We start from the raw sequence: 14592 nt of genomic DNA, 5'->3' as shown, positions 1-14592 counted from the left end.
CCAAAACTCAGCCAAACCCAGTCCCATTTAAAACAGCTCTCTGCAGGTCAGCTGCTGCCGCCGTGAGGCTGAAGCGATGGAGCCTTGAGGTGGCCCTGCAAGAGGCTGCTGGTGTCCTGAGAAGGGGGACAGCCTGCCATGTCCCTCAAGATCGTAACGTCTCACCTCTGTTGTAGGTGAGGTTTGAGAAATGGGGAAGGAAGCCATGGCTTGCTCTTCTTCCCACTGGTTTTTACACACCTAGAGGAAGGGCTGCGTTTTGGAAAAGCCTGTCTCCTGCGTAGGCTGGGGAGCGCAATGTTCTTGGAAAGGACCTTTGACTGCAGGTGAGGGTCTTCTCCCACCCAGGCAGCATTTTAGAGTTACAGTCAAAACTTGGTCTGTTTTCTTCCCAGAAATTAATTCCCTGCCAGGGAAATTATGGGACCATCTCCCAGTGCTGACCCTCCCTGTATCGACCAGGCACAGGAGCTGCTGGAGAGCCCTGTGGCAGGGCAGCAGGTGGGTGAACTGGCCCTGTGGCTGGATGTGGTGGGTTTTCCCAGGAACTGAAGGTCCTCTGGAGTGTCACGCTGCTCTGTGACCAGCTGAGAGCGTCTTTGCTTGGGGTGCTTGGGGAGGTTTTTTGCCCGCAAAATTGTGATTATTCAGTTCTCTCCAATTCAAGCAAAGTGAATCTCTTGGTGTTTGAAATTACTTGTTCCCCTGGAACGGTGGTCTGGCATTTGAGGTAAGGTGGCTGAAAACATGGTTACGAAACCAGGATAAGAAAGGGAACGATCTCCATCCCTGTTGCACGAGAGCACATGTAGGAGTTTGGCTGATGATCGCTTTGTCACAGGCACTGCTGAGATTTTGGTCTCCAGCTGGCTGAAAGGGCTTTTTGGGCCAAGTCCTGGGTAAGTGCCGCTTGGCCCTTGGAGAAGAGGCTTTGCCTCCTGCTGTGCTGAGGGAGAGGAGAACCGATGGATGTTCTTTATGAACAGTCAAAGCCAAGACCTTGCTGCTGGACAGCCCGTTACACCCAGGACCCCAAGTGTTACTGCCCGCCCGGCTGAGAGGTGGGATGGAGGAGGGAGGAGGCTGGTGATGCCTTTCCCATCCCTTTGGGAGTGAAGAGCAGCGGGGAAGCCTGTGGCAGGGGATGGGAGAGGATCCGCAGACCCCCAATGACTTTCCGGAGGAAAGCAGCACCCTTGGGGGAGGCAGGGAGGGGGGGACGGGGACAAGAGGAGGGGGCACGGGTCCTGATGGAGAGGAATACGAAGTGAGGTCCATGGGGTGAGGGAGGAGGAGCTGAAGGCGCAGAGGTGCTGCGAAAGGCAGCGGGGGAGCGGAGGGGGGGGGTGTCCCCTGGGCAGCAGGAGGTGAGATTTGGGGCGCAGTAGCCGGGAGCTGAAGGATGCTGATCCCGGGAAGCCGGAGCGGGGCCGCTCTCGGCCTGGGGGAGCCCCAAACTGAAGTGGGGGGGGAGAAGCAGAAGCCGTCCCCGGTTCACCCCAGCGTTGGGGGGGGGAGTCGGGGGGCGGGGCCACCCCCCACCCCCCCTCCAGCCCAGGTGGAGCCCGGGGCGGCAGCGCCCGCAGTGCCCGCTCCGGCGGCTGCCGGCCCCCCCCCCGCCATCGGCCGGAAAATGCACCTTTTTCCCCCAAAGGAGCGGTGAGTCCGAGCCCGCGGAGCTCCCCGCCTGCTAGGGCGGGGGGGGGGGGGGGGGGGGGGCGCGGCGGGAGGGGAGGACACACAAGGGGGTCGCGGTCCAGCCCCGGGGGATGCGACACGGGTGACAGCGTGGGAGGGATGCGGCGGGGGTAGGTGCGCGCTGCCGGGGTTTGCCGTGTGCGCCCAGGGCTGCCCGCACGCAGCGGAGGGGCCCCGGGGGGGGGCTCGGCAGCGTCCCTCCTCACTCCTCGGTGGGTTTTGGGGGGCTTGGGGGGTGTGTGTGTGTTTGTTGGGTTTGGGTTTGTTTTTTTTTGGGGGGGTGGGGGGTGGGGGTGTTTTGTTTTACGCCAACTTCCTAAGGAAAGTTGCCAGCCCGCGGAGCTGGGTGCTGAGAGCCTGGGCGGCAAAGCAGAGGGAGAGAGCTCTGCCCCCCGCCCCCAGCCCCCCAAAGTCTCCAGCCTGCCGCCCTCCCCCAGCCCCCCAAAGTCTCCAGCCTGCCCCGGCCGCGGCGGAGGCAGAGCGGAGCCGACTCCTCGCCAGCCCCGGCCTCCGCTTGTGCAGCCCCCGGTTCGGGCGATCCCCATGGCCGCCTAGGAGCGTCTTGAGGCGGAGGAGCGGCGGCCGTCGTGTCCCTCCGGCAGCCCGGGGTGGGAGAAAGCAGGTGGGAAACGCTTTCCAGACCGCCCTCGCTCGCTCCTGCGGGGCAGGGAGCGGCGGGCAGGGGAGCCGGGTGCCGGGGGGAGCGGGGGGCGGTGGTGTTTCTCCTCTGCTGCTTTGCCGGGGGGGGTCGGGCTGGGTTAGAGCAAAACCTTCGGGAGGGTCTGGCCAGCTTGGAGAGGACGTGCCTCTCCCCGGGGGGTGCAGAGACCGCCCGACTCGTTGCACCGGTGAGCAGGAGGTGCAGCCCGCAGCCGGCGCTCGCAGGGGAAGGAAGCAAAGGCTGGCAGCAGATCCCGAATCTGGAATCTCCTGCAGCGAAGCATGCCAGGCCGTCCCCCACCGGAGCCAGGGGGCTGTTTGGATCCGGGAGTTGTCCCCGCTGAACTCAAAATCCGTAGGGAGCTCTGGGAAGCGAGGAGCTGGGCAGTGCCAGCGCCAGCTCCCCGAGACTCGCCGCTGCACAGTCACTCTGCTGCTTCCCTGGCTGGGTGAGCTTGGAAATTGCTGCATTCCTCTCCCCTCTCGGGGACGGCTGGGGAGCGAACGCGCTGCTGCTGCTCAGCTAATGCCGGAGGCTGCGAGGAGGGCCCTCGCTCTTCGACGCGGAGCCCCAAAGAGAATTTTTTCCTGCCCACGGTGATTTTTACCTGCCCAGGTAAAATACAGGAATAAGCGTTGGGAAGGATCCGGATTTCTGCCGGTTGCGAAGCCGGCGTCTCTCGTGCTGAGCCTCGTGGCCGTGGGAGGTGCAGGATGGTGCAGGATCGTTGTCTTTGGGTGTAAATTGGGTGGGATCAGTGCACCGCTGGTTGTCCAAGGTGTAGGTCTGCTGGGGAGGCGGCTGCTTCGTCTCCTCAGCCCCAGTGGTAGGATGGGGAGGGCAATAGGTGAGTGAGTTTGGGGTCGAGCATGAATGAGGGGCAGAGCTTAAATATTTGTATTTTGTCAAGGTTTGGATGTGGTGGGTTTTTTGTTTGGTTGGGTTTTTTTGATAAATATGCCAGCAGCAAACTCTATCCTACTTTACTGCCTTGTGGCTCAAGGCCAGACGGGGCTTTCCCCCTCCAGCAGGAGAGGGATGGAGGAGGATGGAAGAGCCTTGCTCAGAGCCCGGGATGGGTACGTGTGAGCAGCAGGGTCAGTGCTGGAAGAGAGGAGGAGCATTGCTGCAGGGCCAAGCTCACTAGCAAGAAGAGTTTAGCCCGGTCTCAGGCGCCCAGCGAAACTGGGCATTGGTGTCTGGGTTAGGGCAAGAAGGAGAGGATGAACGTGGAGATTGCTGCTGTGCTTTATAACTTGGACTGTGAAATTTTGGGATTGCAGCACACTTTGGAGAGTGTCTGTGCGGCATGGGGCTGTACCCGCGTTGGCCCAGGTGCTCTGGGACCAGGAACCAGGGTTTCTGCATGAGGTGTTTCAGGCCTGGGACGGTCACAATGGCAAAATGGCAGCGAGCTGTCAACCGCCCCCCCCCCCCCCCCCCCCAAAAAAAGTCTAGGGGGAGGCCCCCCTCTTCCAAAGGGGATTTGTGGCTTCATTGCCATTTCTCTCCCCACATCGAGCCACTTCATCATCTCCCCAAGCAGGAAAAGGTATCCCGAGCTCTGCAGCAGCTTGTAAGGGAAACAAAGCTGCCCCGTCCCTCAGCAGAGGGGTGCTGCGGCGGGTGGAGGAGGCTCTGATGAGCCTTGAGGTCTCCATGGGGGAAAACCCAGCTGTCCCTGGGCTGCTGGTGGTGGGAGAGCGGTGCCTGTCCCTAATGCCTCGGATTTGGTTTCCCAGGAAGGGATTTGAAAGGTAGGTCAGGGGGGACAACAGAGCATCTCAGTGAAACACTTGCAGGGAAGAGCTTAGTTAATATAAAATGCAAGAAATCCCTTCCCGGAGCACCTTGCACCTTCATTTGTTCACTCAGGAAAGGCTGATATTGCTTTGCTGATAGGAAAATACCACCTAATTCAATTCCTGTGCTGAACGCTGCAGTCAGTTCGTGTCTCTCTGTGTGATGCCTTGGAAATCTGCTTAAGTTGATGCTTAGAGCTCATTAGAAAAGGATATTTTGGGGGAAAAAGCTTTGAAAGAAATTATTTCCAATTTCCAAAAGGAATTGGAAAAAAATGGAGGGTTTTTAAGAGATGTTTGCCCTTCTGCAGAGAAAGTTGGTACTGAAAACTTTTGTATTTTCATACGAAAAAAAGCTACCAGGAAACATTGAAAGAAATGGAGCCTCTGACTTAGGCATGTCATTTTTCAGGACATAAAAAGAAGCTGGTTTGGGTAAATCTCCATAATGTTGCACTATTAAGAAGTCTGTGTGGATTTCCAGCACTAAACAGCAAAGTGTCCCTTAAGCTGAGCTCAGTCCATACATGACACGAGTGTAGCAAATTCTCAGCCAAGATTTTACTGAGTTTTTATCCATTGCACATAGAGGTTTATGCCTGAGGAAGGAGCTTGGGGATGAGATGGGCATCTCCTAGCTTGCTGTCATTTTGGTTAGTGACTTAATTACGTTTGGAAAAAACTCTCCTCCTGCTGTTGCCCCAAGGGTGGACTGCGTGGCCCTTGCAGAGGGGGTCCCCCAGCCACGTCAGGCCAGCGTGGCTGATATTTTACAGTATAACGCACTGCAGTTTCTACCTTTGCCTATTAAAATCTAAGCCTGGATGCTTTTGGGGGAGGTTGATCACCCCTATCAGTGCCTGAATCTGGGAGCATCTGAGGTGAGCTGGAAGATGGTACCCAAATATTGAGTGACTGTCCATCTGAGGCAAATCCAGCTCTTCCTCCCGTGTGACGAGTGGGCTTTGGGGCTGTGTGAGTTTTGGAGAAGGTTTGGGGGGTGCCGATGGGGATGGTGGGGAGATTTTAAGTGTGGTGCTGAAGATGTGTCCCTGGGCTTGGGGTTCAGGGATTGCGTTTGTGGGATCACACCAGCAGACTGTGGTCCATGATCTCCTGGCACAGATGCTAGGTAGCAAGAGGGGTGCTGGCCCAGTTCGCGTTGGATCTGCTTGTTGGGTGTTTGCGGGGGATCTCAACCCCCTTTTGCACAGTGGGAAATACCTGACTTGGATAAAGCCCCTTCAGCATCGCACAGTGCCTTCTCTGGGATCTCTCAGATGAGCAGCCTCCTTATGTTTAGGATGGATCTCACATGTGACTCACCTGGGAAAACCCCTTTGGGGAGGAAGGCAATCAAGCTTTCCCGCTGCAGGAGTTGATTCCTGGGGAAGGGCATGATCTAAACCCTGCAGGACCCAGAAATTAGGCTGCTTCTCCTGCGCGTGGCCACGGCAGACCCGTGGGCGCAGAGCAGCCCCTTGTGAGAGGCTGAGGAAAGCCACGGAAGGTGAAGGCAAGATTTAAGCTGGAAAAAAGATTAGAAAAGCAGCAAAGGTCTTGAAGGGCTCCGGGAGGGGAGATGTCCACACAAAGAGCCATTGAAAATGTCACCTGTTAAAATACTCCCGAGGTAATTCATGCAGCTCTGTGTCTCGGGGTGGCCGCTCTCCTGGTTCCTGTGGGGTTTTCAGTCCCTTCTTTAACTCCTCTGGTAGCGGCTGAGGTGTTTTAGCGCACGTTTGCTCTGCGCCTCAGGAGCAATGGAGGGGGAGCCGCTGTTTAGCATCCCTGATAAAAAAAATCAAAAGGCAGCTATTTTTAAGTTCTTTCCCTTTATCCTAACTCACTGTCTCGCGCATTGCAGGCTGTCCCGCTAGTGGGGAGCGTTTGCCATGGACAACAGTCATGTAAGCAGATACCGCTTAAGCGGTGAGTACTTCTGAGCGAGCCCTGGGGAAGGGTTTTGGGGGCAGAGCTGGCCGGGGCTTGCATGCTGAGCTGTTCTTGGGAGGGATTGCTGATCCTTGCTGCTTTCCGGAGGAGGAACCTTTGCTGCACATGCATACGGGGTTTAGTTTCCTAATACAAGGGTAAAACCCTTAAACCTGGAGTCATTCAGAAGTAGGAGCCAATAAAGGGTTATTTTGCCCCAATTTTGCCCCCCTGCTGTAGGAGAAGTGCGTGAACTCCTTGGAGCCGGACGGCACCAAAAACTTCCATGTGCGGGAGTGCCCTAGAAAGCTTTGGCGCTTTCCCCAGCATCCTTAGCCGGGGATGTGGGGGACAAATTGCAGCCCTTTGCAGATCATAAGGGGCTTGGGTTGGGGTGGAGGAAGCAGGACTGGGCTCATACCCTGAGGCTTCAGTCCATGAGATCCCTCTGGGCTGCTTGTGGTCCTCTGGGGGGATCAAAATTAGGCGCTTTGGGTGCAAACAGTTGGTTCTTTTTGATCTATCTGTTTGCTGGCTCCTGCTGGAGGAGGTTTGGGGCGGGGAGGGAAGCAGCGGGTTGTCCCTCTGCTCGGATGTGATGTGGGAGTAAGCCTGGCTTGGGCTTTTTCTAGCTCTGAAGCTGCTGCTGAAGGAGGGAGCGCCGTGGCGTGACGCGGGAGGACTCCCCAGCAGCGCTCTGTAATGAGAAATCTTTTTTTTTCTCCCCTTTTTTTGTGTTACACGGAGCGATTGGTGTTGGTTCAGTCGCCGGTGTGATGGAGGCTGGTGCAATGCAGCAACAACTGCTCAGTGTACCATCGCAGGGCTGCTGTGTCCTCCTTGCTTTGCAGCCGCAAGCCTGGGCTTTCTCCTCCTGGATCACAACAGCAGCAGTTGTGGGTTTTCCCCCCCTGTTTCCATAAGCTTTTTGTTTGTTTTTTTTTTACCCCCCCCCCCCCCATTTCTGGATTTTCTTGGCATCCCCAGCCTGTGGGAAACCAAGCAGCAGCGAGGGTTTTCCTATGGCTGAAAGGGCGATGCAGAAGTGCGCTGAGCACATCTCTGAGCAGGACAGATCCGTAGCTGGTGAAAGGACCCCCCCAGCACCCCTGGGGTGATGCACTGATTTTTCTTGTTTGCTGGGGAACAAGGCTGAAATATATGTGCACTTCACCTCCCATGAAAGCAAAGCAAGGACTGTGATTTTTTTGGCTTGCAAAGCTGCTGGCTGACACCATTTGCAACCCACCCAAGTGGGACACTGGGGTTTATCCCCCACGTTGTCCAGTCCCATCCTCACAGCTTAGAACTGAGTTTCTGGCATGGAAGCAGCAGAGGATGAAGCCTCTGCCCTGGGGTTGCAGCCAGCTGACGGTGCCTCTTGTCCCCTCGCAGTCAGCACAAGCCCGCCTCGGTGGGAGATCGGCATCTACACCGCCGGTGCCTTGGTGCTGCTGGGAATAGCCGCCGTCAACCTCTGGAAGCTCTGGCGCTCTGGCAGCTACCCAGCACCCTCCCCCTTCCCCAACTACGACTACCGATACCTGGAGCAAAAGTACGGGGCGGCGTATTCGGATGTCAAACACAAGGTAAAAGGGCGGAAGGTTTGGCTCGCCTCCTTTCCCTTTGCAACACGTGAGCGGCTGGAGGGGCAAAAACATCGCCCGCATCCTCTCACGGGGGGGAAAAAAGCCACAGGTGGTGACCTGGTGTGGCTGGAGAGTTTGGGGGGATCAGCATGAAGCTGGTAAACAGGGTTTGGGAGCTGCAGGAGGTGCAGGGTTTGCTGCCGCGGCAGCTTGAGGCCAAGCGGGGGCTGTACAGCATCCAAAAAGGCACCAGCGAATCCCAGCTGTCCCCGGCTTCGTACGAAGGGATGGGATTGCATCACCTGGTTTTCCTTTCCCTGTTCGCAGCGAGGGACGGCCCCGGGCTCGCAGAGGGTCCTGGATAAGACCTCGCCCAACCGCAAGACCAGCCTGCGGGCAGATGACACCTTCGAGAGCATTAACGAGCTGGGGAGCCTGGAGCTGATGAGCAAAGACCTGGGCTTGGCCTCCTACGGCCCCTTGAAGAAATCCATCTCGGCCGACTCCCTCAGCTCCATCTCCTCCATCGGGAACAACTTTGGGCAGGATTTCACGGTGGGGCAGGTGGAGGTCTCCATGGAGTACGACGGGAAGGCGGCCACCTTGCACGTGATGCTGCTGCAGGGCAAGGACCTGCTGGAGAAGGAGGACGCTCACTTCGAGTCCTGCTTCATGCGCATCAGCCTGCTCCCGGCCGAGCAGATCGTCGGCATCTCCCGGGTGAGCCGCTCGTCCCTCTGCACGAAACCCCCGTGTGTACGTGGCATCGCTCGCCACGTGCCCGCTGCAGCCTTTGCTTTTGGGTCACAGCATCCCTTGGACAAGCTCCCCAAGACAGGGATGGGGCCTTGGGAGTGGGGAGGTCCAGACATGTTGGGGTGGAGTGCAGTTGGCACAGGATTTTTGGAGCCCTGCTCGGGGGGGTTTCAGCGTTCTGCAGTGTAGGGGGGCCCAGAGAGGTTTGTTCATCGGAGACCCAGCAGAGGCAGAAATTTCTCCATCTTGACTGGGACGTGTGATGACTTTGTTGCCTCCGAGCGTGGCTTGTGGCAAGTTTTCCTGCTTGACTTTCCCTGCTCTGGGGGCTGGGGCTGCTGCGGGAGGCGGAGGAAGCGGTCTGGGGTGGGATGTGGGGAGAGGCAGCGTTTTGGGCACGCGCTGCCAGTGTTGTGCCGTGTCCCCACACACTTGATTCACCCTAACGAAGCCCGAGCGTGCTGCCCTGCAGCCGTGATGCTTTCCCTCCCAGCAGGGGATGCAGTGGCCAAAGATCCAGGCAGCTGCACCTGCACCAGCATGGCCAGAACTGGGTGTGGTTTGGGGGCAAAACCTCCCTTTTTAGGTGCCCCAAAAGCTGCTCTTGGAAAGCAGGAGCCTCAGTTGTCTTTCAGCAGCTGCTTTTTGCAAAGCTCAGGGTCAGCCAGTTTGATTTAATCAGGTTATTTCAGAAAAGAGCAGAAAGCTTCATCCCACTGAAGAAACCTTTCCAAGGGGGTGGAGGTACCATTCCAGAGAGCACAAAACCACTGCCTTTAAAATATTTCCACAGTGCCCTTTTAAGACTGCTTTTCCATCCAGAGATCAGGCTCTTTATTTATGCTCTGGAGATATTCATTATTTAGCATCATTATTTATAATTCACCAGCGCTATTTACCCTCTTTTGCTGTCCTGAGACAAGTTATAAAGACACATTTGGTTCTTTTCCTTTACAGTACTTCTGCTCGGTTTTTTTTAAAAATAGCAGCTAACATTTCATTGTACCTTTCATCCAGAGATCCCAAAATATAATGTTGGCTGCAGACAGACAGCCACCAGCGCTATAAAGCGGAGAGCTGCAAACCTGCTTTTCCCATAGAGATACTTTAATCCCTCGGGGACTCTGGAGGTCGGTGGTATCTGATGGAGAGGATGGGACTGCTGCGCTAGGAAGGGGGTGATGGATGGTGCCGCCTTGTGAGCTGCTTCGTGTCCTCCATCTCAGGGCTGGAGCACATCTAAGAGAAGACAGACAGATGTGAGAAAGTCCTTGGGATGAGATGAACCATCTCCCCACTGCTGCTGGGGAGTCTGGGCGGATCTTGGGGTGATGAAGCCCGATGGGTTCAGGGCTGAGACCCCTGGTTCTGCAGTGGGATCCCTTTTCCATCACGGCACCCAGCTTTTGATGGCTGGTGGGGAGCTGGTGGCTCTGCTTTGCTCCTTGCCATCCGAGGCTGCAGCTTCCTATCCCGTGGGAGCACTGGGCCTCCCTTTAGGACAAACCCCTGATTTGTGGGTGGTACCTTGGTTGCCAAAAGAAATAGGGCTGGAGTAGGACAAAACCAGTCTCTAAAGCTGTGATTTCAGAGCAGTTCCCCCTGCCAGCACTTTGGGGCCAGGTAGTGACCAGCATCTGGCAGGATGCGTCCCTGGGGAGTTGCTGCTGCATTTGCTCCAAGTGAATGATGGGGCATAGAGACGACATCTGGCAAAAAGCATTGTCCCCATTTGGGGCATTTAGGGGTTGCGAAGCCTGTTGGCTCCGGCTCGGAGAGGGGCTGGGGGTTGCACCCCCTCAGCCAAATCCTGTAGCCTGGAGTAGCTGAGCCAGCCGCGGATCTGAACTCCCAGGGCACGGGGATGCCTGGCTCTTGCATCTGAGAGCACCAGACCAATCTTAAAATTTTAATTAAAAGAATTAGTAGGCAATGGGGCAGGTCCCAGCCCCTAATTTCTACCCCAATCACTCAGCTGCTGCTGCTGACAGGTGGGAAATAACTTCTGTCCCCATCGAGGCTGGGACCTCCCCAGCTCCTTTGGGCTGGGGGATGCCCTGCCCTTGCTGTCCCGAAGCCACGTGCTCCTCGCAATTCCCACAAGAGAACCGGGGTAGATCTCGGACATGGCCCTAAAACCTGGCAGGTATCAAGGCAATCCCCCCCCACCCCTCCCCGTGGCAGATTCAGCGGAGCGCTTATGCCGTGGCCTTTGACGAGCGCTTCTCCATCCCGCTGGACCCGGCAGCGCTGGAGGAGAACAGCCTGCGCTTCTCTGTCTTCGGCATCGATGAGGATGAGAGGAACGTCAGCACCGGCGTGGCCGAGCTCAAGCTCTCTGACCTGGACCTGGCCACCCGTCCCTTCAACGCCTGGCTCTACCTGCAGGACATGAACAAGGTGAGCGGGCGGGGGGGTGGTCCATCTCCCACCCAGGTTTTTTTGGGGGGTTTCTCCTCCTGGTTGGGCTGGGGGTCCGTGTGTGATGGGATGTTGTGTCCCGCAGGCGGTGGACACGGTGGGGGAGATCCTGCTCTCCCTGAGCTACCTGCCCACGGCCGAGCGCCTGACAGTGGTGGTGGTCAAAGCCAAGAACCTCGTGTGGACCAACGGCAAAGTGACCGCAGGTGAGCGGGGAATGCCGGGGAGGGGTCCCTTGGTCTTCTGCGGGCTGGAGGTGAGCTTTCATCCTGGCTTATCCTACTATGCTACATGGGTATTTATTGGAGTGGCTCCCACTGAGGATAGACCCTACGAGGAAGGTCCACCAGAGATGGTTTCCCCCACTTTCTCCATATCACAGGAGAAATGCATGACTGACCCCGGGGTTTTTCTCTCCCCCCACCCTGAGCAGATCCCTTCGTCAAGGTGTACCTGCTGCAGGACGGGAGGAAGATCAGCAAGAAGAAGACAGCGGTGAAGAGGGATGACACCAACCCTGTGTTCAATGAGGCCATGATTTTCTCTGTGCCCGCTATCGTGCTCCAGGTCTGTCCCGGCTCAGGGGGCACGTCCCAGCCTGGGGGGGCACGTCTTATTGCTTCTCGAGGTCCCAAATCCCTGTGCTAGTGGGGACCTCCTGGGGTGTGAGGGGGTCTGAGTGGATCATAGGAGCTGTGAGGTGGGGCCATATATCTGCATATATGGTCTGGGGGGGATGTATGCATGGGTTAGGGGGCATAGGGGGATGTGTGTGTATGGGGGATATATGTGTATGGGGTATGGCTGCTGGGGGGGCAATGTGTATGTGTGGGTTGGGGGATATGGGGGATGCATATGTATAGGGTATGGTTGTATATGTGGGTGGGTGCCTGGATGGGTTTAGGGGATGTGAGGAAAGTAGGGGGATGTGTAAGTATGGTGGGGGGTATAGGAGGATGTATATATGGGGTATAGTTGTGTATGGGGATAAGCATATATAGTTTTCAAGTATGGGGAGGTGGGTATGGGGGGATGTGTATTTATGTGGTGGGTGTGTATTTATGGGGTGGGGGATATAAGGGACGTGTACATATGGGTTAGCGCTGGGGGTACGCTTGTGCGTGCATGTCTGGTTGGAGAGCATATGGGGATGCGTATATATGGGGGGGGGGGGGGGGGTCAGTGCTAGCAATACAGCGACTGGTCTGTGCTGGGCTGTTGTGATGGCCTTGTGCTCCCCCGCAGGACCTGTCCCTGCGGGTGACGGTGGCTGAGTGCGGCGAGGACGGCCGCGCTGACAACACGGGCCACGTCCTCATCGGCCCGGCGGCCAGCGGGATGGGCATCACACACTGGAACCAGATGCTGGCCACGCTGAGGAAGCCCGTCTCCATGTGGCACCCGCTCCGGAGAAACTAGGCTGCTGGCGGGGTCTGGGGGAGAGCCTGCCGTGCCTCTGGGGTCCTGCACCCTGACACCGGCTCTGCCCCGGGGACAGCGGGCAGAGGGGGGCTCTGCCTGGCCGGTGGCTTCCCTGAGAGCTGCCGCAACACGGCGTCTGCTGCCGGACAGGGTCTGAGCGAGACTTTGCAGTGCTGAAAAGGCAGAGCTGCCAGCGCACCTTGGCCGGAGCATCTCGCTGCTGAAATATTTGGAGGACAGAGCAACTCCTTGGCTCTGCCTCTCCCCATCCGGGTCACCCTCGCATGCGCTGGGGGCTGTGAACAGACCTGCCGAGAAAGGAGCCCTCCCTCCAGATGGACCAAAACCAGCAACAACCTCCCCAAACCGCTGCCCGGCCACCAGCCGGGCTCCTGAGCATCCCGCATGCTCCCTGGTGGCCCCCCCAAATCTGTGGTGCCCTCAAACATGGGCCCTGAGAGCTCCCAGGGAGGGGGTGGATTTCTTTGTCAGGTGGTTTTTGGTCGAATGGCGGGGGGGGAAATGGAGAGGTGGTTGATAAAGTGCCAGCACGGCATGGTTTCTCTCGGTGTGTGTGGTTTTTCTGTTGGGTTTCAGTGGGATTTTGATGCGCTGCACCAGGGCTGAAACATTTCCAAAGAGAATGGAAAAAGGGAGAAAGCAGAAAAAGCAATTGTTATTACATATGTGTTTTCCTTCCATCTTTTTCCAAGTAGCGTTGTCTGGACCTGACGAGTGGTTTTTCAACCTCTTAGGTTTGAGGTCAGATCCAGGCTGAGGGTCATCCCCTAAAGGTCCAACACGATCGGGGTCAGCTTTTCCCGCCCTGGCCACTTTTCCCAGCTAAGCTAACCCTCAGAGCTGCTCATAACAGCACAGCACATTCCTGCTCTTTTAATACAAAGCTCACAACTGGGCGTTATTTTTTACAGCCCCTAGTTCTGGAGTTATGCTTTGACTTGCTCATCCCAAAGCTCACTTATTTTATCCAAAATCTGGGTGCAGAGAGGAACATCTTGGCCCTGTGACCGAAGGCAGACATGAGACCCCTGCAATTTTTTAATTTTTAAGCCCAACTCCCGTTTCAGGGAGAAGGGAGGGGAAAAATCTGTTTGGATTCTGTCTGCTCGTGGGCACCTGGCCCAAGCAAGGACCAGCCCCTGGGTAAGGTTTGGTTTTTTTTGGGAGAGCTGATGCCCACTCTATTTTCTGGAGGGTGACAGATGGAGAGCTCTGATGGAGCTCCCCCATGGCATGGGCTCGTGGGCAGAGGATGCCCTGGAGACGCATCCCTCACTTGCACCAGAGCCTTGGCTTTTCTCTGCCTGCAGAATGCTGGCAGAAAGCCAGGCAGGGAAATCTGGGGGTGTTTGGGGCTGTTTGCCAGAAAGCCGGTGCCATGGGGTGAGCACGGTCAGGGATGTGGTTGCTTGAATGATATGAGTGGGAAAAAAAGTGTGAATGAGCCATTTATCCCTGATTAAAGATAACACCGTGGTGGTACCCTGAGTTGGCAGCATTTTTCCTTTCTGCTCATCTGTCTTCTCTGCCTGACCTTCGTTTTGGGATGAGGCTGCGATTTCTGTTGCATCTTCCCCCTCCACACCCCCTCGTAGGCATCACTCTGGCTCTTTCCCCCGTATATGCCCAACACCGCTTGCTGATGCGTAGATTTTCTTCTCCCACGCTCCATCTCTTCCTCCTCCCCAGCCTTCCCTCCAGGAGCCCCTATGTCCCATCTGCTGCCGTGCGAGCCGGTGCCATCCCTCTGCGGGCTGACGCACAGCCAGCCCCGGGCACCAAGGCACGAGCCAAGGCAATGCTCAGAGCTGAGGTAGGTGCAGGCAGGCTGGGTTTGCCCAGCACTGAGGCTGCAAATGGAGGTTTTTTTGAAGGATGAGGTTTACTAAAGGATGAGGAAGGTTTTTTTTGAAGGTGGTCACAGCCTGTACTAACAGGCACTGAGATTTTGGGGAAAATTTGCTTATTAGCTACCTCATCTAGCATTCAGGAAGAGAGACAGACATAGAAATGCTTAGCTATGTTGCAGCTCCTGCAAACTGCTGAGCCTTTGGTCAGGATGAGATGAGCGCCTTCCCCTGGTGCTGAAATCACCAGTGGACAAGATCTGCGATGTTCACCCCCAAAATGATGGGGCATGCGTGGTTTGGGAATTTTACTGTGCCTCTCTCCAACCATTCCTCTGTGGAGGCATCTCAGCACCTTTTTGTTCATCCTGGGGCCCACATGTGCCACCCTGGGGACAAAAACTGGCTGCTTGAGCTATTCCTTAGGGGGTAGTGAACCC

The 14592-nt window shown here is 56.6% G+C and overlaps 1 protein-coding gene across 3 annotated transcripts; it reads left to right on the top strand.

The window, feature by feature from the left end:
* Positions 1-1544: 1544 nt before the first annotated feature.
* Positions 1545-14160, top strand: SYT12 (synaptotagmin 12). 3 transcript variants are annotated; one of them, XM_049820126.1, is made up of 8 exons: positions 1545-1659; positions 6029-6093; positions 7492-7685; positions 8013-8405; positions 10626-10841; positions 10948-11068; positions 11296-11429; positions 12108-14160. In XM_049820126.1, the coding sequence occupies exons 2-8, from the start codon at positions 6057-6059 to the stop codon at positions 12279-12281; spliced, it is 1269 nt and encodes a 422-aa protein (XP_049676083.1). In that variant the 5' UTR covers positions 1545-1659; positions 6029-6056; the 3' UTR covers positions 12282-14160. The 3 variants fall into 3 exon arrangements, with proteins under 3 accessions (XP_049676083.1, XP_049676084.1, XP_049676085.1); XM_049820127.1 differs by lacking the exon at positions 1545-1659 and adding an exon at positions 2774-2974; XM_049820128.1 differs by lacking the exon at positions 1545-1659 and adding an exon at positions 5772-5794.
* Positions 14161-14592: the final 432 nt, after the last annotated feature.

Source organism: Accipiter gentilis, chromosome 17, assembly GCF_929443795.1.
Source record: "Accipiter gentilis chromosome 17, bAccGen1.1, whole genome shotgun sequence".
NCBI lineage: Eukaryota > Metazoa > Chordata > Aves > Accipitriformes > Accipitridae > Astur > Astur gentilis.
Note: the sequence above shows the minus strand (reverse complement) of the source record. Positions and strands in the feature narration are given on the sequence as shown.

Bases quoted from the DNA above. Each gene is read 5' to 3' on its own strand.
- SYT12 (XM_049820126.1), top strand. From the start codon at position 6,057: ATGGACAACAGTCATGTAAGCAGATACCGCTTAAGCG. The intron at 6,094-7,491 runs GTGAGTACTTCT...GTCCCCTCGCAG, and splicing joins AAGCAGATACCGCTTAAGCG to TCAGCACAAGCCCGCCTCGG. The intron at 11,069-11,295 runs GTGAGCGGGGAA...CACCCTGAGCAG, and splicing joins CAACGGCAAAGTGACCGCAG to ATCCCTTCGTCAAGGTGTAC.